Source organism: Numenius arquata, chromosome 11, assembly GCF_964106895.1.
Source record: "Numenius arquata chromosome 11, bNumArq3.hap1.1, whole genome shotgun sequence".
Classification (NCBI taxonomy): domain Eukaryota; kingdom Metazoa; phylum Chordata; class Aves; order Charadriiformes; family Scolopacidae; genus Numenius; species Numenius arquata.
This window is the reverse complement of record NC_133586.1, coordinates 37,212,334-37,234,566: the sequence shown is the minus strand read 5'-3', so window position 1 is coordinate 37,234,566 and position 22,233 is coordinate 37,212,334. Positions and strand designations below refer to the sequence as shown.

Sequence of the window (22,233 nt, the reverse complement as noted above, 5' to 3'; positions counted from 1 at the left end):
GTTACTGATCCAGGTTACATGACCTGGGTGCATTACACTTGTGAAAAGAGTTTGTTTCCTGGAAGAAGAGGATGCAGCCTGCATTCTGTTCTCTCTGCGCTGGACCTATTGCCTCCTTCCTAAAAGCGATCATCTTTAGGCGGAAATATAGCACATACTGGGGCATTTTGTAGCACTTGGTTTAATCTGTTTGTTACCAATTCCATTCACGGTTTGCTTTCATTCTGCTATGAAAAGCTTACACTGTCAAATCAGAAGTTTTACTAGAAAAGGGATTTAGTTACATGAACGTTATATTCAGCTGTTTGAAGGACAAAATCAAGATCAAAAAGAGACTCAGTGATTAAACAACAAAAAAGTACGTTACAATCATATTAAGGGATGTTTTCAATCTAGCACCTAGGGATTTAGCTACATGACTTAAATTTTTGTGCCAGAAGGCTTCTGGGCAAAATCTTGTTCTTGCTGTGGGGAGCTAGATCAGAAACAGGAGGAAAAGCTCTTGGGTTTACTTTTGAAATAGAAAGGGTAATGGTTGGCTTGCAAGTCTGGCCTGAAGTCTAGATTTGCTGTTGACGTAGATAAAGGCCAGGCTGCTCTTCCAAGCAGGATCTTAGGGACAGGGCTCACTAGATACTCCCAAGTTTATCTTCGTCACAGCCAAAGAGAGATGCTGTCCAGTGCTTTGTCTGCTTGGTTTTCAGGAGGTGCACGACGTCTCTATAGAGTTCTGGTGAGGTTTTTTGTGATTCATGGTGGTGCCAGGTGCTTGATCTCAGCAGCATCTATTACCAATTCTGAAGTTTTTTTACTCAATTGTTTCCTCCCAGCTGTCTCTTATGGGGGCAGCTCTGAGCTTTTCCAGCGTCAGACACTCCCCAAAGGAGTTTCTGTTCTCAAGGCAGGAGCCGGGGAAAGAAATCACCAGAGAGGTGATTCTGCCACTTTGCTCTGGTGAGACCTCACCTGGAGTACTGTGTACAGGTCTGGAGCCCTCAATATAGAAAGGACATGGAGCGGGTCCAGAGGAGGGCCACCAAAATGATCAGGGGGCTGGAGCACCTCTCCTATGAGGACAGACTGAGGGAGCTGGGGTTGTTCAGCCTGGAGAAAAGGAGGCTCCGGGGAGACCTCATAGCGGCCTTCCAGTACCTGAGGGGGGCCTACAGGAAGGCTGGGGAGGGTCTGTTTACAAAGGTCTGCAGTGACAGGACGAGGGGCAATGGTTTTAAGTTGGAGAAGGGGAGATTTAGATTGGATATTAGGAAAAAATTCTTTACCATGAGGGTGGTGGAACACTGGAACAGGTTTCCCAGGGAGGTGGTTGAGGCCCCTTCCCTTGAGATATTCAAGGTGAAGCTCGACGAGGCCCTGGGCAACCTGGTCTAGTTGGGGGTGTCCCTGCTGACTGCGGGGAGGTCGGACTAGATGACCTTTGGAGGTCCCTTCTGGCCTGGACCAATCTATGAATCTATGAATCTATGAAATGCACACTCGGGGTCAGATCGGTCGTTGGAGATCTTTGTGGTTAGGAAACTCTGCGTTTAGTGTCATGCAGTGAGGGTATTACTGGTGCTTCCCTTTGAAGGATGAGCACGTCATACGGGAACATGCAAAACTGGGTCAGGGATACTAATTTAAGCACATCTGTGTCAACCGACCAAAAATGACGGAGTAAGGGCTAAAAAGTCAGCTTTCCCGGTAGGTCTCAGGACATGCCCAACAACTGCAAAAATGAGCTCGCAGGCAGTGCTGTGTCCTGGGCAGCATGTGCTGCTGGGTCTGGATACATTAGGAGCTATGGTGGAGGTGATGCTTTTCTGAGTTTTCTATAGCAAAATTTGCCATTCTTGGTGAAGGGCATCTTGTGCCCTGAAATAATTGCTTTGTGTCTTAGTTAATGGGCAACGAATACTTGTCACCCCGAAACAGACGATGTTTGAAATTGTTGAATGTGAAATGTTGCCTCATGCACCTCTGCATTGTCCCTACCAGTGGAAAAATGCAATGCAGGAGAGCATCACTGCTGTTTTTACTATTATTGCATTTAGCTGCTAGTGTAGTAGGACCAATTGGACTTCAGAAAAGGAATATATTTGTTATAACCCACATATGAATATTTCCCCTCTATCAGCAGCTCCTTAAAACGGCACTCAAGGGAGCAGGCAAGTGAACGTGCTGCTTGTAGCTATAGGCCAGGGGAAGGGGGGGGTTTGCTCTCATAGTGGGCTGCCTGCTTGCTCTACAGAAAATGAGCTTTTGCCCTCTGACAGTCCAGCTGTGTACAGAGCAGTGTTTGCTTTCTGTAATGTCAGTGAGAGGTGCAGTTGAGCAGTAAAATGGGGCTCTGAGTGGCTTCTCCATAGGCTGCTCCTTGCCAACCTGGGTTATGCTTTAATATTTTAATTTTTCCCATTACTTTGTCAAGCCTGCAGGAAATCCACCATTTCCATTATTTCTGCAAGCTTCACTTGCATTTACTGTGTGAAGTCTTTGAATCCACAGGATAAAATCAAAGCTACTCCTTTTCACCATCCAAATTACAAACACACTGACTGTGATGCATTATTTTAAAATTGCCTATTAAAATTATAAAAGGATTTCCAAATATTTTTAATAATTCTCTAAAACAGTCTAAGGACATCTGTTAAAGTATTAAATTCCCTTAAAGACAGCACTGGTTGGAGTTGCTTCAGCTGCAAATTAAGGTTGTCAGTCGAAGTGCTTTTTCTGGTTTGGTCTCTGATCTAGGAGTTTTTAGCATCTCTTCCAAAGTGAGCCAAAGACAGACAGCTAGTGAGCCGTTAGGGCTTGTTTTGCCATGTGTTGAACCTAGCAAAGAATCAGTCGATACGTTTTGCGACGTCTTCTGTGTTTTGCTGGATACCTCACTGCTTAGTGAAGAAACAAGCTATACTGTTTTGGCATGGTTTTGGACTTCTCACATTCTTTATTCTGCAGCACGTGTCCAATGTTTTAATACATTGAGTAGCTGTGGCAACTTCTTCTATGTGCCTGCAAACATTTGCATTATTGTGCAAATGAGAGGCTGGGGTAAGAGGCAGAATGGTGTCTTCGCTATGTAGGATTTTCTGCAGAGATGACTAGTAGATTTGTGGTGGGCTGGAAGTAGATAACCAGCCCAAAGAGTCCTTAAAAGGTCCCAGCCTCACCTGCCCCCAGAAATGGAGCTGCAGCCCAGCACAGGGTGGGATCCTCCATCGGTGTCCTGCAAGGAAAGTGCTTGAAAAAAATCAGAAGCAAACAGGAAAACATGCAGAGTGGGAGAAAAAATGCAGCTTACTCCCATGGCTGCCTTTACCTCGGTTTCTCAAAGGAACCACTGGAAAGAAACAATAACATAAAGTAATGTCAGAAAGGAGGGGGCCACTGATTTAATTTGCAAAGTTGCATAGGAAGTTAAATCAAAGGCTGTAGTTCAGTGCCGTGCAAGGAGAGGGCTAAGGTGGACGTGAGCTGGGACTCTGCTAACACTGCGCTGTTAATAGAAGGTTTTTGTAAAGAGGTTAAAGTCATAACGGCCAACTCTGAGCATAAAGAGCAAGTCAGAGGCAGCGTGTGGGCTGGGAGCAGCGTCTGCTCTTGCAAGTAGAGGTGCAGGGAAACCTTGTTGTCGTGTTTGTGATCAGCGGAAGAAGAACAAATGACAAAGAAGGAGATTTCTCAGTACATCAGATAGCGTGCAGGCAGTGAAATATGCTGGGTTATTGTGTGATAGTCGATACCACATGTATTTTATCTCAAATATGCTTTTCTGAAGAATTGGGTGAAACCTTTTGGAGAGAAACAGGTAGACAAAGAGAAAAAGATTATTTTCCCTACTTTTCTGAACAGAAAAGAACACTTAATCCAGTTTTTCATTCACTTCCACTTTCTTTGCATCAATCCCAAGAACAGAATATGTTTATTTCTTTAACATTATTTATCTGGAAAGATTCAGAACTGGATTGTTGCATATTATACTTCAGAAATGTGGTGTGTCTCATAATTGCAGTGATAATTAGAGTCAGACGTGCTTATTTATTGCATGCTGATATTCTAACTCTAGGTCTATCAAGTGTTATGACAGTTTATGAGAATATTACTTCACTGCATAATTATTTTTATTGTGGTGCTGATGCCATCTTGATCTAGATTTCCACTTTCTCATGTGCATCAGAATACTTAATTTTGTGTCGTGTTAACATGAAAGTGTAAGATAAGTGAAAGGTTTTGTCTTTTCAGTTACAATTTCTAACTGTTTAGAGAATGTTTAATGCTTTAATTATTTTTTTTCTGTGATTGAAGGAAGTTGGCATCATCACCATGCATGCAACAGAGGAAACATTTTTAAATGTTCAGTGTGTGAAAGATGTTGGTGTTGTTACCTTTGTAAACAGAAGATGATGGACAGAAAATCTGCAGACTTTTCAGTAAAAGGGAGTAATTTTTTCAGCTCTTTTTCATTTCTTAATGGAAGAAGAATTATGGAAATGAGAGAGGGCATTGCATTAAGTGCTTGAAATGTTCCTTCCCTGCAGACCAATAAAAACATAACTCTTCCATTAGGGAAATTTAGTTTTTTGAAGGCTGCATGAATCTGAGCTCTGAATCAGTGAATGAGATGACTATGCTGGAGTAAGCGTTTCAAGGTCTGATTATGTATTTTAAGTCTTTCGTAGGTGGATACCAGCTCTTAGCTTGTCTTGTAAGACTTCTTCGGAGCAACTTTTCTTGTGACTCTTTTTATATTAACCACTTGGCTTATCTTGTAGTACTTCTGTAGTGCAATCTCCTGTTAATGCGGATCAGTAACAGAGTTTCAAAGCCATGAGGGTCGAATGATGTTTTCCTACCTGAGTTTGGACTGGAAGGTTTCCTGGCCTTTTCAAAACACTCTTAACTTCTTGCATAAATCCATAAACAAAAGTCAAATAGTGCAAGTAAAAAATGTGACCTTTTTGTGCTTCATATGGCGTGTTTATAGTGGTTATAGTCTCAACTATGACTATAGATTATGCAGATCGTAGCTTTCTGCCTTTAAAAATATCCTTCATCACTAAGTGTGAGGTCAAAATACAGCAGCAAACTGCTGTTGCTGGGGATGTTCAAATTAGGTCTCTGATCAGTGCTGTGGAGAATTAATACCAGAGTAAGTGGGTATTCAAGTGAAGGCATCTTTTTTTTTTCTGTGCTGTTAACCATAAAATAGTAATCAACATTAATTTCTAGATTCTAGAAGATCACAAATAAAAATTCATTAAAAAGAGCAAAATCATTAGCAGTCATTATCAGTGCTCCTTACTTCTAGCTTATTAATCATATTTCAGTTTCATATACTATATTACTTAAGCTGTCAAACACATCACAGAGGTATATAAGGATGATTTGTCCTCATTTAGTATATGAGGAGAAAGAGACACCAAGAGCTTCTGAAACTTGTCCAAGGTCTGGAAATGAGTAAGTGGAATTCTTTATTTTTGTTATTTTTATTTAGTTTTAAATAGTCTGAATGTAGCCATAAAGGCCTAGTTATAATTGATCAAATAAATCCCATTTTCCCCTTTTTTGCTGAAGGGCTGATCCCATGGGTGGATGCAGCACAAAGAGTTAAAGCAACAAATGTAATTATCGTGAATATTTGGTCACATGTGGAGCTGGTTTTGTTCTAGGTTTCTGAGGTTTGTTTTCTGCAAACACTGCTGGGAATCATTTACCCATCACTGGAAGTGGTCCTTGAAGCTCCAGTCCATCACAGAACTCCCATGAGTGCGTTTCTGTTATGTTTTATATGCAGACTACCCAGTCCTTTTGCCGTGATCCAGAAAAATGGCATCAGTGCAAATATTAGTTATGTTCCTTATAAATTCACGAGGCAAGGAGAAACATGCCTGGCCTACACGATCCTCCATCCCCATCCTGATTATTGATTCCTAATGGAAAGATTTTGAAACACTGGAAAGAGACTGATGTAGGAAGCACATGCACATAAAATTTTCAACTCCTTGCTGATTTTTTTGCTATATTATCCCTTCTACCGATCCTATGGGTTAGTCAGTTGATTAATTTAATCAGCTGCCTGCTTTAGACTTTATGAAGAGATACTGGCAGTGAATTTCCACCTTGCACATTAGATTTTTGGCTGATTTAAGTTGGGGTCACCCTGTGCTATTGCTGTAGGTGGCTAAAAGCCCTGGAGAAACCAACTGTGTGGACTGGGGCTGCCTGTGGAAAACACGAGTTCCTGGGTGTCTTGGATGCATTTGCACACAGAAGAAGCCAGATGGTTTTCTCTGTGGGTTTTCTTTGGCTTCGCTCTGCGGGAGAAATACCTGAGATGGATGCTGCCAGGTAGCTCCTTGGCTCCGTGTGTTAACAGCTGCTCTAGCTCTTCTCTCAGAGGTATACTTAAAGCATAAAACTGAAAAAATGGGCAGAAATCTGTGTGGTCAAGTGGGGAATGGGGAAGACTTCATGTCTTGAGTCATCTCCAGACCTGATGGGATGGATCTGGTCCCAAGCTGGCATCCTAGACTGGAATGTGATGGTGGTACATGCCGGATGGTTCATAAGTGCTTTGAGATCAAAGGCACTTTCTACATGTTAATAAGGTTTTCTCGTTTTAGCCTTTGGGCATGGCTCACTGAGGCGGCCGGGTGGCAGGCAAACGGTCACCCATTGGGATTCATCTGAAGCTGTGTGTAATACTGCAGATTTGACTCTGAAAAGCACTGCTGCAGTCAGTCACCCTCCCAAAACACTGTGACCTTTGGGAAGCTTAGGTCAGGTCCCATATCACATTTTAAAATAACAGGTTGGTTGACTTATGCTGGCAATAAAGCTAACGATCCCTAAAACAAGGCTAGTCTCTGGGACATTATCTGGGCCAAAGAGGTGTAGACTATGGTTTTATCCTGGCCAATAAACATGAATGCAGGATAGCCTGCGCCTCAACCACACGCACAACCTTGGGGCCATTGACAGCAGCGGTAGGCAAAGCTCCAGGTGTCTCAAGCAGGCTGGTCTTGGGCAGCCGTCCCCATCTCATGTGCTTGCTCTCATGGTCTCGTTCCAGGGCAACCCACTGTACTTCCAGTCCGCCAGAAATGTGACAGTGAACATCCTCAATGAGAAGACTAAAGTCCTTAGTCGCCTTGTAACAGGTAAGGAGGGGGAAAGGCTGCATGGAAGGATTGAGGAGGGATGAAAGCGGGTGTGTTGTGGGATGCTGCGTTGGCTTTAGACGGCACGCAGGAGGGGAGTCCAGGTGTCTTGTGAAGTACAAATGAAAACTTCGCCCCACTTTGTAGAAACAAAGCTAGCAACATGAAAGCTGTGCTGGAGAGGCAGCTGGCTGGTGGTTTCTGATAACGAAGCAGACCATCGTTGTCATTTGAAAGCCAATCCAGAGACAAAAACATTAGTTATACGACTTCAGGGTCAAGAAGAACATAAGCAGGCTGACATTTCTGTTGTAACAGGCACAGGCTTTTCCTGAGACACTTCTAACTTGCTCGAGATCTTGGGAACTCTGCTGATTAACTGTGGCTGGGCTGGGACACTTTGCAATTTAGAGCTCTCTATGCCCTTCTGCTGATGAAGAACGCTCTCGTGCTCCGAAGCATTAGTGTGTTTGATGGGGAAACGGGTGTTTCATAAATCCCGGATGTACAGCAGCCTTTGAATGCATGCATAATTTGGGTCGAAAGAGCTTAATGCATTATATATGCTAATATATTATATATATATGATATAGGATAGATATTTATTTATTGAGATTTATCTGGGGACCAGGAGAAGTATTGCTATGTGGCAGAGACAGTAATCCATAAACATGTTGTTTTTCGTGAGACTGGGTTGTTTGGTTTGCTTATATAACGTCTTGGCCTCTAGTCACAGTATTAAATAATTAAATATGCAGCTTCAGTAAGCAATGATTTAAGCGGCACGCATGAAAATTGCCTGGAGGGAGGAAATAAATTCAACCCCAAGCTCCCTGATTCTCACATTCAGAATGAACGTGTTTAGTTTGCTGGTTCTCCATATATTTTCAAGAGGGTATTTGGTTCACTTAAGCACCTCCATTTCACGAGAGCTTGGGAGGACACAGTCAGTGGCGTCTCCCGGTGTGATCTTCTGGTTATTGAGCTTGTTTCTGCATTCAGCAGCAGCTTTGGTTTCAGAGCAGAGCGAAGATGTGGTCCCATGTCGTGCATGCTGCAGCGACGAGCAGGGAGGCAGTTAATTAGCAAGATACAAATCAAACTTAAAGCTCAAAAGTACTGGGTTTTCTCAGAATGGCTGCAAGATTTTTAAGTGTTTCCAGGGATCTCGGCATAGCCTCACTTTTCTGTAGTGTGAACCAGTGAACCATGCACACGATTCTTTGTGTGCCCCGGTGCCGATACAGATGACCTGTGCAGGCAAATACTGGGTATAGATGAAGTTTGAACCTGCCTATAAGAAAATACTGGCTTTCAGGTCTTATTTCTCTTGTCGTTTGAGAAATTAGACTTGTCAGGAAGATGGCGAGAAATAATACAAAGTCCGATCACCTGCCTTGTGCATTCCAGGGAGGCTGTGGCTTGGACTGGGTTGCACAGGGCTGTTAGATGCTGATTTGTCCAAAGTTTAGCCTCGGTCCTGTAACCCAGGGGTCTGCTCTTCACAGCCTTTGAGCCCCAGACCTGCACTGAATGTAAATGAATGAAACATCAGGCAGCTGATGTTTATCAGGCTCCACAACAAAACGCATTGCCAGAGGCTTTCCAGCGCTGCGGTGCACAGCAGCCTGCAGGAGAAGCAGCAGAATGGAAATAAGGGCTACGAAGGAAAGTTTTACTCATCTAAAAACCGTGGGACACCCTGCCATTCATCTTGGCCTGCATAAGGTCAAAACGGTCTAAAAGAAAACATTTGCTTCTCTGGTGATGTTTGGTTTTTTCCTTTATTTTTTAAATTGGACCAGTGAGTGACACTGATCCCATTTTAATCCAGGTATATTTAATAGGCAGAAAAACAGGAATCTTTTACACTACAGCATCAGTCCAAGCAAAATGTACTTGGGAATTCTTGATGCCTCACAGCATGGCTGGGTGTATGCGTTGCTACTTCACATGCCAGTCTATCTTTTTGTAAAAATTTCCCAGCTATCCCAACTTTAATGGTGATTTTATGACACACATAAGCATTAGCAAAAACATAAGTAGAAATAGTTGAGAGGTTGTTATCCGGGTAGAAAACAGTGCCCTTTTCTAGTGAGAGGCCACCCTCTGAAAAGCACAGACCTCCCTGTTTGATGTGTCAGATGCAGTTGTATCTGCAGAGCTGTTAGGGCAATCTCAGCAGACAGGTGTATTAAATGCATGTTGTTTTCTTATACTTTTCACTAAAAGGTTGTGCTAAATCTCTTCTTCCCTCTAGGTCCCCAAGCAGTGGAAGCACACAGCCAAAAATTTGAGGTGAAAACCCTCTCTGGAAAATTGCTGTTTTCTGCAGATGACAACGAAGTGGTGGTTGGAGCAGAGAGATTGAGAGTTTTAGGTAAAAAATTATTCACTGAATCACTGTTTTAATATGCGCCTCTTCAAATTTTAGAATAGTTTTGCCTGACTTTCCTTCATGCTTGCGGAAAGCTTCTTTTGGACATAAAGCCTTTCACTGTCTTTACTGCTTTGAATCTTCCCCAAGCGAATAATGGCCAGGAGTTTCTATCTGAGACGTTTCTTAGCTTGCACAATGTGTTATTTCCCCTCCAGAAGAAACTGCCCTGGAAGTGGTTCGTCTGGCTTTAAAGTAGCTTTAAAACCTGCTTTGGAAACTGAACAATTTTCTCTCTTGGGTCTGGGGTGAAGGACAGTGAGGGATCACTGTAAGGATGCTGCCATGGCTGCAGTTACTCTGCATCAGGAAACCTCAGGCTTCATGTTTTTGATCGGAGCAGTCTCACCAGCTCCTCCTTCATTCTAAAGCAAATACCAAGGAGGAGACCTGCAGTGAAAAAGTCAACATGAATTCGGACCTCCATGTTAATTCTCTGAAGAGTTTGGTGGCCTTTATATTAGCTATCTTTCCTTAGCCACGTGTGAGAGCACGTCGTGCATCTCTAAGCCACCTCCAGCCGTGTTGCGGGTAGGGTTAAGTGTCCTGTGCACGGGAGGAGAGGCCAACTTTGCCAGTGCCACCGCTTTCCTGTCTGCCTTTCGAGACAGAGAGGGCAGCTTGAGCTCTCCTTTTGCCTGTGCAAGATCTGCCTCCCCAACTGTCCTGCCTGCTAGGCTTTACATCGGTAGTGCCTAATAAAAACTGGGGATAAACATTGAGTTTGGGAGGTGGAGGTTGGTTGTTTATTGGGATTTTTTCTTTTTTAGAGATAACAAGCAGTTACAGTAATTGTAAAATTTAAAAATGTATTTGATAGTTGTATGAAATTACCTCTTAGGAGCTTCAGTTCTCTAGCTTTCCAGTTCAATCCATGCTCTTTGGTTAGTCTAAGATTTGCTCGTGATTTTTTTCATGTAGGACCAGACTGGGCAGCTCAACCTTGCTAGCAGTTAGTCACATAGGAGTGCCACTGGTCTCTGTGGATGCACCGATATCTGTTTCCTAATGGCTTGGTTTGGATGCATCTGTTCCCTCCAAATTGTTCCTTAAGTCTCTAGTAACCTCCCAAAAACAGCGATATCAATGAAGGAGCTGAGAATGATATATAGTATTGTTCATTATTACTATTTCTACATATTACGTAATGTGTTATTAGTATATTATATATAATCTAAAGGAGCTTAAAATGAGCGCCTCAGAGTCTGACCATCATGAATGGGACTTTGTATCCAACCCTTAACATTTTTCGTTAGCTGATGTTGTGCTGTTCTAGATGGTTCCTGTTTGTGGACAGGCCAGCTGTAGCTCTTCTCAGGTCACTGTTGGTACATACTGGACTAGTTCAGTCACCTGCTATGCAAAGTTGTTAGGTGAGTTTTACAGGATAAATGTTGAACTTCACAAAATTAACAGTATCTTTTTGAACTTAGAACTTCGAAAAGGACCATTCAAAATTCTTGCAGTGTTTCAGAGCTGGAGAGCATTTGTCACAATCCATGTTCTACCACAAATCTCCCTTCACACTGCACCCTTCAGAGCTACTTAATGGTACAGTCTTTGTGCAGGGAAGATGAAGTCAGGAAGCAAGAGTTTTTAAGTGTTTTATTGGAGACCATAAAACGAGAGAGATTTATATGATTGAGTCTTCAAAAAAAAATACAGAAACTTTTCCTTACAAGTTGCAAGTACTCCTTTTAGATTATATACTTACAAAAATATTGGTTTTTACTTACTTTGACGAAGCCAGCAATTATTTTTGATAGTTATTTTGAGTGTCTGCCTTCTTTTAGTCTCTAGAATAAGCAGCATCAAATATATTTCTAACCACTGTAGTGCACTTTCATTTTTATCTGCAACAGAGTGTTTCTCGGAGTTTATTTGGCTTATGCAGATCTATCAGAAAAGAAAAGGTAGAATGATACTACTGATGATGTTACATGGCAAGTATTTCAATGACCTTGAGCTGAAATGCTTTCACAGTTCATGCTTGGCTTTGTTTTTCTCCAGCTTTGCTTCCCCAATCTAATTTTATCTCCAAAAGTGTTTGCCATGGCTGTTTGCCACGCTGGGAAGTGTTATACCATATGTTCGTATTTCTTCCAGTGTTTTTGTCTGCACTTGAGGCTAGTCCAACTTGTAGTACACAGACAAATTCCTTTGATCATTTTTCTGGTGTTTGGGATCTCAGGTGCTGTCAGTATGTGTCTGCTGACACCTATCTACGCTATGTAAATAATCTCAACTTGTTCTTGTTATTGCTGAACACGTACTTGTTATAGAAGGAAGTGGATGTCTGCAATCTGGCATGAAAGTCATCTCACAGAGGTTAGAGCAGCAGTTACTGGGCTTGTGGCTAGCTTTTAATCTTGTTAATGATAATTACTTTTTTTTCTTTGTACGCTCTTCAAAGTTGATTCTGAAAGTTTGTTCTACAAAGTAATGCTGAAGCCTTGTCATGGAAAACGAGGTGCTTTCCTTTTTAGAAATGGACTCTGCTCTGACTATCTAAAGGATTTTTCAACATTAGCAAGGCATTAGAAAGGGAGGAATACAGAGAATTATGGATAAAAAAAATACAAGTAGGACATGTGCTGCATTTGATGGTGCTTCAAAAAATTGCATAGCATGGGTAGTGCAGATTACCAAATGAAAGGGCTTTTTATTTTAATTGTATTTTGGGGGGTTATTTCTGATTTTTAACCATTAAAGGACACAGAAAGACAGAGTTGGTCCCATCTGCTTCTAATGCATGATGTAGAGTACTTCAGTGATTGTATTTGCTTTAGTGAATCCAGTCAAACCTGTCGTCACAGGAGAGATCAGAGGATAATGGGAACTCCTGTCTGAGGACAAGGGCAGCCCTTTGGCCATGGTCAGCTCTGGTAACATCTACACAACCTTTTCCAGACCCGAGCATGAGTTCCCTCTGCCTTGCTCAGAGCCCCCTGGGAGCTCAGCAGCTGCATTGGTACAGATGACTCAGGAGAAGCTGATGTTTGTCTACTAAAGTCATGTAGGAACTGAGCCTTATGCCAAATCCGGTCTGTGCTTTGTCTTCCAAGCTCATTTGCCAGTGCCTGCAATTGCCCAGCCATCTCCTCCACTCTTGTGGAGATACATCCCCACTGTTAGCACCACTTTGTTTTACAAGCTTCACTCCTGTAGTATTTTGAGTGCCTCATGGTCTTTTGAAAGATACTGCAGCAAACCTCGGAGCCGTTCTCATTCCTCAAAATCACGCCTCTCTTTGGTTTTGCATGGCTTAGATTTTGAAGGCAAAATCTGCAACTTCTCTTCCCGTGAAACAGCACCACGTTTCTGCTCCTGGGGTTGTGTGTGGCATAAAGTGCAAACCTCCCCTGCGCTGGCCGTAGCCATGGTCAGCAGTGCGCTTTGGCAAACACCGCGTAGATGCAAGCTAACGCCTCACTGGATGTCCCCCGCGGGCTTATAAACACATACGGTCTGCGTTATGGGAGATGAATGAGCTGGTCCTAATTGAATTCGTCTGCGGTACGTCATACAGCGGTTCCCCTTCACCCCTCCTCCCTCCCTTCGCAAATGAAGTGTGTTCAGACTGTCTGAAAAATGGTGCAGAAGACATACTCTTTAGTTAAAAGAATATTAAAAAATAACTTTGATATATATTAGTTACCAATTTCATTTAAAAGCATATTGAATGTTATAGCATTTATAAACAAAAGACAATCATAAAGCATTATTCTGACGGTTAATTAGCTCTATTTATTCTCCAGATTAGTTTTTAAATATGCCCTCTAGATGCCACTTGATACTAATTAACAAAGTTACATTATTATCTTTATACAAAAGCATTTTTAATTAAATCTAAAGCAATTTAAATTAGCATAAGTTTTTACAGAAATTAAACTCTGGTCAGATGCTTAATTTAGCTTTATAAGACAACATCTGATGACATGCCAGTGTCAGTTCTCCCAAGGGCCTTGACATCTTTTTTGGAGATTATTTTTTGAAGTTTGTTTTCAGGGAAACTTGCCAGTATACTCTGGTGTTTAATATTTATGACGGATTTAACCATTTTTTTAAAAGACTAAATATTGATGGGAATCCACATGCATTGCAGTGAGCTGAGATAAAAGTGTGAAAGACACGTTCCTGCAGCTTACAGGCTTTTGCAGTCCCTGGGTTTGAGTGGTGGAGGAAGGTTTGCGTGGGAGGTAGGATTGCATGGGCTGGATGCTGTCCCATTACAAATCAACCACGGTTTTTAACCACTTTTAAGATTACCGTTTTGCTTTTCAACAAGGATAGGATTATTCACAAAAACGCAAGGTTCCTTTGCTGTAAGAGAATACAGGAGTTGCTCCCAGATTGAGCCCACTCTGGGTCCCTGGAAAATGTGTCTCTCACTGACATTTATACTGCCATAGCATAAGCTTTTCTTCTAATATAGCCTAATGATAAAAATTCAGCTAAAGCCTTTCCCTGTGGCACACCCTAACTAAAATAGCTGTATTTAGAGTGGGGTAGGATGGCTTTCCTCTCCTTTCAGCTCCTGTAGGAGCTTCTCTGCAGGAGATGTGGGACCCACCCACCACCATTGCAGTCCTCCCCACCACCATGGTGGGCCATAACGTACCTTTGATCTCACCAACCTCCTCCATCCCCTCCCTTAAAATAATTACCCAGTAGCTCTATTAGCCTTGTAGCTTTTTTCCGCTGTAGCATAATCCCTCTGGGCATTGAACTGTGTGGAACACGCAAACACTGGCCACAGGTTAGACTTTCAGAAACGTTCATTTGGGAGCAGTTTTTGTTCTAGTTGCTCTACAGGTGCATGGGAATGCACCTGAAAGAGGCATCAGCTGTTGGAATGTTATTGCAAATTCATTAATAAATTTGGAGTAATTAATTCCAAGGCACATTTCTAACATCTTATTTACAAGAGGTATATACTAAGGACTTCAGAGGTTTTAGGGGAAGAACACCACCAATAAAAGCAACGTAGCCCAAGCTTGTAGTTAACAAAATCACTGCATGGTTGTCTTGTAGAAAGCTCTTCTAAATGAGAGGGTTTGGGTTTTCTGTTGTTGCAGGCAGAGAGGGTAACCTGTTCTGTATTTTCAGAATACAAAGTGGTGGGTTTTGTTACCCATGGAAGGGTTAAAAAAGTATTTGCAGTGCCCTTCACTTTGGCCAAGAGGAGAGCACGATTTAATGTGAATGTGGTGAACTAGTATGTCTGTGTGAGCTGGCCCTAAGGCTTCGCATCTACAGACATTTTCAGGGAGCCTTGTATGAGCTTGGTCTGGGAGGAGCGCTGCAGAGCTGCGGCTGCAGTGCCAGCCTGGGTAAAGGGCTCTGCTCACATTTCCTCAATATTACAATTTTAGTAGCTTCTTGGCACGTCCTTTCTAGCTTGTGTTTGCTGCAGTATTTACAGCAGAGTAACTTTAATGCGTGCAAGAGTAGTTATATTTCATGAAAATAATCCACAAAGCTATTTGACTGCTGCCAGTCGTTTCAGAGGGTGGTGTAAGCTACAAGTTTAACAACCTCCAAGAATTACCATGGATTTTTGCTGCATGCACCCTTCTTCAGAAGCGATTGTTTATGGGTCAGAACATGCACAGTTGCCCTTTACAGCAACCATTATGATTTCAAAATGGCATTTTGCTGATTTGCTTGTGGCAAGGGAACAACTTTTGTAGCCAAGTGTTGAAGCCAGGCCTGATCCAGAGAAAACAGAGCTTTCTGGCCTCACCATTGAGTCTGCTGCAACTTTGCATCTGAGGATAAATGCCAAGCTTGAACTTTGTATTGTGGATTTTGTACGTTTTCCTGAAAAACGTGTCCTTACTCAGGTCTGTGAATAACTTTTTCAAAGGAGAAGAGGTGCTACAAGACTCATATCTTAGCAAATTAAAACACTTTGCTACTATGATCCTTTTTCTTTCCAAAGACAGCAGAGAGGAAGTTGCCCCTAACTCAAAGATGGCTCGGTGCTGCCGGAGCGCGGCCGTGGTCCCTCGCTGTGCTTCTGGAAGCAAAGGCTGTGCCATCAGCCTATAGTCTGAGGCCTTTCCCAGTTCCTCCAGTTGCAAATGAGCTCCTGCTTGCTCAGGCTGCTCCAAAGGCACCTGGAGGCAGCCGTGGCTCCAGAGCTCCCTTCTGTGCTCTCGGCAGGAGAAATGAGCATGCCGTGACAGTTCTGCTCACGGGGCTTGGACAGGCATTTGACCTTTTGCTGAAGATGTATGAACCTCTTTAGGAAGCAGCTACGAATATTCACTACGCCCTCCCTATAGGTAATTAAGCAGTAATACTAATGCAGTCCGAGAGCAATTGCCAAGCTGTCACGTAGTCATTGGTCCTGTGGAAAAGGGACAGAGAATAAAATGAGGAAAGTGGGGAAACACACTGACAAATGGAGATACCAGGTTTTAGCACTGGCACTAGCAAGACTGGAAACAGCCTCCGCTGTCTGTAGCATTCAGTTACGGTGACAGAGTTTCATCAAATTCCTTTGCACTCATTGCAGAGGTGGTGGAAAAAAAATACATTTAGCAAAATTAAGGAGCAGCGGGGAAAAAAATGTGTTTCCTCTCAGTGATTAAAGCCACGAGAAAATTATTTTTTGCTCGCAGTTAGGAATTGTGCTATTGCCATATCAGCGTAAAAGTCAGGCGTGAAAAAGTGATTTAATCGCTAATCAGCACTGACAAAGAACTCAAAAACTATATAGAAAAATTATTTCATTGAATGGGGTGGGATTTCTGAGTGCTATCTTCCAAATAAGGTTTTTTTCCCCATTGTGTAAGGGAATAAATTAAACTGACCAGATTTTGAGCACACGTACAATTCTCGAATGAATACTTCTGATTCCTTTGCTGCTTTGAGGCCAATAGGTGTAGACACTGTTGTCCATTCCTCTTAATGTAAAATTCCAATAACATTGCCCTCCTTTTTTAAAATCCACTCACCCAGATTGTAAACTTGTCTTTTGTTGGAGGGAACAATGTGTGTCAGGAGGGAGATATACTGAGAAGTTTTCCTTATGTTTGCTTTTGCTTCAAAGTACATTCCACACAAAAAGGACAGCATTTATGTAAAGTGTATAGGCTTCTAGTCCAGGCTGAAATGTGTGTTCAGGTTGCGTTACGTTAATCCTATTTAAGGAAAAAGAAGAATCATCCACCATCAGATTAATATTGATTAAATGTCACAAGGATTATGAAAGAAACATACTGTACACTTACCAAACACTGAAATCAAGTTTAAAAGTGTGGCAGATTTATATTTTATTTCCTAAGCGTCTTCCCCAGCCTTCACAACCTGATCTTTTTGAAGCTCACATAATATTCTCCTTGATAAATTTCCACTGTGTATTCCTACTTCAGGTGCTCTCCTGAGTTTCTTTGCAACTTTGCACAAGAATGCCAAGAAGAGCTTTAAAGGAATTCAGTGATGACATTGCTATTCTTGAGCTGCAGAAAAAGTGTTGAAGGACCCCAAAACTAGTCAAGAAGGAAATATCTAGAGGTCAGCATAGGTCGTAGCAACCTTTCCTCGTATGTCTTTTCTCAGTTTGGGTGCAAGCCCCTCTGTTCTTTTCTGTTATATTTCTGACATTCAACCACTGAAGATAGACTGTTGAAGATCAATGTGTGTCTACAGACACATATTTGTGTTGCCCTTCTTTGGATGTGCTCCACCACCTCAGTGTGTCTCTTTTAGGGAGGGACCCAAAAGTGAGCACAGCCCTTGAGGTGGGGCCACACCAGTGCCAAGTACAGAGAGACCATCACTTCCCTGGCCCTGCTGGCCACACTATTTCTGATACACGCCAGGATACTATTTGCCTTCTGGGCCACCTGGGGACACTGCTGGCTCAAATTCAGCCAGCTGTTGACCAACAACCCCAGGTCCTTTTCCACTGGGCAGCTTTCCAGCCACTCTTCCCCAAGCCTGTAGCACTACGCTGGGGCTGATGTGACCCAGTAGGACCCAGCACTTAGCCTTGTTGAACCTCATACTATTGGCCAAGTAATGAGTGAAAGGAGAAGAGGAAACAGCCTCAGATAGTGCCAGTGGAGGTTTAGATTGGATATTAGGAAAAAATTCTTCACTGAAAGGGTTGTCAAGCATTGGAACAGGCTTCTCAGGGAAGTGGTTGAATCACCATCCCTTGAGGGATTTGAAAGACATGTAGATGCAGTGCTGAGGGACATGGTTTAGTGGTGGACTTGGCAGTGTTAGGTTAACAATTGGACTTGATGATCTTAAGGGTCTTTTCCAACCTAAACAATTCTATGATCATTAATGATCCACATGCTTACCTTTGAGTTTGTAGTTCATCTTACTGTTTGCAAGTTTTCTAGCTTAAAAGCAGGCTGCATTTATTTCTTGGGACTGTGAGTCAGATAACTGCTTCCCCACCCAACAGAGTGGAGAATTTTATTTTTTTTTTTATTATAAACACCTTTGTTGATGATGCACATGATTACATAGATTGCCCTTAAAAGAACAACTCCCCAACACTTGGACAATGAAGGTAAGCAGACAGACCTTTGAAATGAACTATTTTTATAGTATCCTAGAAAGAAGCATGAATGAAGCTTTTATGGCTTTTGTTCAGTGCATTGGCTTAACCTAGCCAGGCTATTATTGTTGGGCCCTGAAATGGAGCTCTTATTGATTTCAGATTTGATGGGATTCAAGGGGAGCAACAGCAATTACTATGTTCATCCATTTAAAAACATAAATTAAGGATGAATAAGGCTTTGAAAGTAAGGAATTAAAAGAAGCGGGCACAAATCATTTCTACCTATATTGTATTGGATTTACTTCCTGGACATCAGTTTGCACACACACCTTTCTGAGACTGTCACAGATTACTCTGATGAGACCTACAGAGGAGAGAACCTCGTCAGATGTGTGTTTTCATGAACAAATTGCTGAATGTGTCCTGATCAATTATAGTGGGAATAGAGGTAGTTTATTGATATCACCAGCATGCTATACATTGCCTCTTGACTTTAGCTAGAAAAAATTCATAGCAAATCCTTCTCCTCCCCTCATTTGGACAGTACTACACTAAGGCAGAGCGCTAAAGAGAAGATACACTTAAGCCAACTTAATGACCAAGTGTATCACAGGGCTCCGAGACCCCAATTTCATTATAAAGCAGCGATACACAACACTAAAGGTGTACTATGGGTCTGGAATTGTTACTGAAAGAATACACAGAGTGGGAAAGAAATGAGCTGTCTAGAAAGAAAAGAAAAAGTAAAGTGGGGAATAGCTAACCAGGTGCATCTGCACCTGAGCTGAAACTTGATTTCTCTCCTTCATGTTCTGTTCACCCCCAAGTGCTGTTCAGCTGATTGCCACCTACCCTTGACAGCAGGAGCATCAATCATTAGTCTAAAAATACCTCTCATTGCATTGCATTTGAGCTCTTCTTCTCTCCTTTCCAGCTGATAGCAGTAGAAGCCGAAAGCAAGTTTTGTGCAGGGGGAACGGTATGTGGTCAGTATTTTGCCACAATGGCTGAAGCCCAGTTCTGGCCGGAGGGAGCAGGGGTGGCCATTGCCTTTGCACTGTGGAAGGTGCCAGGACAGTGTCACGCAGCTCAGGTGCTGTTGCAGCACAGAGGGAAAGGAAGAGGCAGCTTGGAAAGCTGAACTGGTGACACCCACTTTCCTCTGGTTGGATTTGTTGCTGGTTAAGAGGATGTGTGTTCCAGCTGAGATTTGTTCCTTTCTTAAGGCATTTGTAACTCCTTTCTCCCTTATGGAGTTGCTGTATCCAGCCAGTGTTGAGCTCACCCCAGAGCCTTTGCCTTGGCTCTGTGTTAGGCTGTGTTAGTAGTCTCCTGGTCTTTTCTCACAAAGCTCGTGAGATTGATCAAACCAACTCCACATTTGAATGAAGAGGGATCATACTGCAAAAGGCACTCTTCAACAGGAGAATGGCAGACCAACAGGCACACACAGAACATGATGCTTCTGCTTTGTTTCAGTGCAAAACTAGGATTAAAAAATTGTTTTATGCTATGTCTTGGATTCATGTCATAGAGCAAGATGATTGCCAGAAGCCCAGCCCACTGGCTCTTTTTGTTGCTCCCATGTTGGAAAGAGTGAGGGCAGGTTGCTGTGCCAGACACGTGCTCGGTAGCAAGAAAGGACCGTGTCTCCCTGTGCAAGAGCTGGAGCTGTTCAGAAGATTCAACAGACCCGTGGCACTGGAGGCTCCTATGGCAGGTGCAGAATAGGAAGAGGATATGAGAGGAGGTCCAGAGGCTGGATGTAGCTCCAGCAACTCACTTGCGGTGGTCCAAACTGCAACCAGGATTGTCCCCTGGATGTGGGAGTAGGCTTCTAAGAAGCTACTAGTGCCAGAGAAAATGCAAACTCTTATTTGGCAGAAGCGTTCTTATGCGGCCTTTCTTCTGAGTCTCAAGTGAAAGAAGAGAAAGAAACAAAATAAAAAATAATCCCCAAACCCTTAAACTGATCCGTAAATGTTCCCTTGCCATAGGACTCTTGATCTTTTGTTTGCACGAAGCAAACACATATAAAGGTCTTTGACATTTTTGCCCCCACACCTTATGCACTAGAAGGGAAAAAAAACCCAAAACCCAACATTCTTTGAGTGAATCTTTATGGTGATTCGAAACGCTTTAGGTAGATCCTGTCATATGCTTTATAAGTTCCTGACTGATTGTGTGGAATTAAGTTATTGGGCAGAGAACCAGCTAATGGAAACACATGGATGAAATCATTTTTGAGGGACATTAAATGGAACTTAAAATAAAGCTGAAATGGCTTTATGGATTTTTCAGTCAAACTGTTTATGAACATTTATCGGTGGTAAATTACACGGTGTCAGAAGAGGGAATCAGTAGGTATGGCTTTTAATAGAAGTCACTGATATAATACTGTGAGAAAGAATAATTTATTGCTTAGGGACGTACAGTATAGTATGTTTAAATACAAATGATATTGATTGTTGTCACCTAACTGTCTTTGGCTGTTTGCAGGTACGTTACCCTTAGCAGCAGCAGAGTCTCATAAGATGAAAAAAAATATTTTCAGTACTTTGCAATGAAATAGAAATTTTGTATTATGCATTTTTCATGGTAGATAGCAAATGTTTTAATAACAGATAATTCAGGAAGCAGAAGCCATGTTGTACAATAATAAATTTAATTTATGTTTGCTTTATACTCAGTAAAGGGAGAAGAGGGATATTGTAGCTTTGATTGAGAAGGGAGATTCTAGCAGCTAATTCTTGAACTGTTGGAGCTGTGCATTAATACCATTTGCCAAAACCCATCATTCCTCAGGTAGAGGACAGTGAAAATAAGACTAGGGGAGTGCAAGAGTAGGAGGCACTTTCTGATCTTGCAAATCTTGTCCCCTGGTTTTGAGACCCCACATCTTATAGCAATGAATTTGTCAAATCTCTTAGAATGTCTGTCCCATCTAACTGAAAAGCTGCTCACATTTTTTGCTCCTCTTTTGGCTGGAAAACACTTTTTCTACCAAATATATTTGGGACCATTTTATTGCCACTTGCTCTCATGCCAAAGTTGACCTAGGGCCAGTAGTTCTTTTTTCCTTCATGTTATTTATCCTGCTAATGTATTTATGCACAGCATTCCTATCCTTCCTCAGCCATCATGCTACTAAGCTAAAAAGCCACGTCTTTCAAGACTTCTTTGTAGGATAGACTTTTTCTTTTCGTGCAGCCATGACAGTATTTCCTCTCTGTACGCATTCCTCACTGGGGATGAGCTGGGGGCTACCTAATAGTTTGAGGATTCACTGATAATTCTTAAAATAATGTGATTTTTTTCATATTCCTGTTAGACTTGCCTCTTGCATTTCAGTCTGATGTCACATTTGCCTTCCCTTTGGCCCTGTCTCACTGCCATGAATTATGAGTATCACTCAGCCTTTATCTAGGGATGTTCCCATCCTGGAAGCATCCAACATGGAGAAGAAATTTTTACTATTTTCTAAGCAAATGACCTTGGACTTCATATTTTTAAATTTCACACTCTCTCTCTTCTTCCACTCCCTGAGGTCAAACGTTTATTTCTCCATAACATCCCAGTTCTCCTCTGCATTGCCAGAATAACCCAATTCAGTGTCAACAGCACATTTCCCTCAAACTTTCCTTCTCTTTTTGCCAAATCCTTTAATAAAACCACTAAATGAGGTCACTTCCTCCAGCCTAACGCCTTCACTTTCAACGCAGTCCAGCATTGATGTTATCATGCCTTGGCTGGGGACTTCCATAGTGGCCAAGAGCCAGACTTTGACACAAATGTGCAGTGTAGTTGAATCTGTCCAAGGCAGCTGTTTCCATCGGGATGCACTGCTGAAACTGCCAATCCCCCACGCAGAGACCGAGACTCTTCAGTGTGGAAGGGAGAGGGCTAGTGGAAATGGGCACATTTGAGGTCTATAAAATTTCCAGTAGCACAGAAAGAAGAGGATGGTTAATGAAATCATTAGGCAGCAGGTTGAAACCAAAGGAAGAACTTCTCCAGAGTATTTAATTCACCCGTGAACCCTCTGCTACAGAAACGAGGATGCTTAAAATGGTAATTAGCTGAGGTGAGGAAAGATTATCAGTGTC

General features: G+C 42.3%; 1 protein-coding gene across 2 annotated transcripts in view; it reads left to right on the top strand.

The window, feature by feature from the left end:
• The window catches only part of SGCD (sarcoglycan delta), a 129,934-nt gene that overhangs the window by 72,591 nt on the left and 35,110 nt on the right, over positions 1–22,233 (top strand). Inside the window, exons 3-4 of one of the 2 annotated variants that reach the window (XM_074155449.1) lie at positions 7,076–7,163; positions 9,424–9,543. In XM_074155449.1, the coding sequence (XP_074011550.1) occupies positions 7,076–7,163; positions 9,424–9,543 (208 nt within the window). The remainder of the gene's footprint in view (positions 1–7,075; positions 7,164–9,423; positions 9,544–22,233) is intronic. The other variant, XM_074155450.1, reaches the window with a different exon arrangement.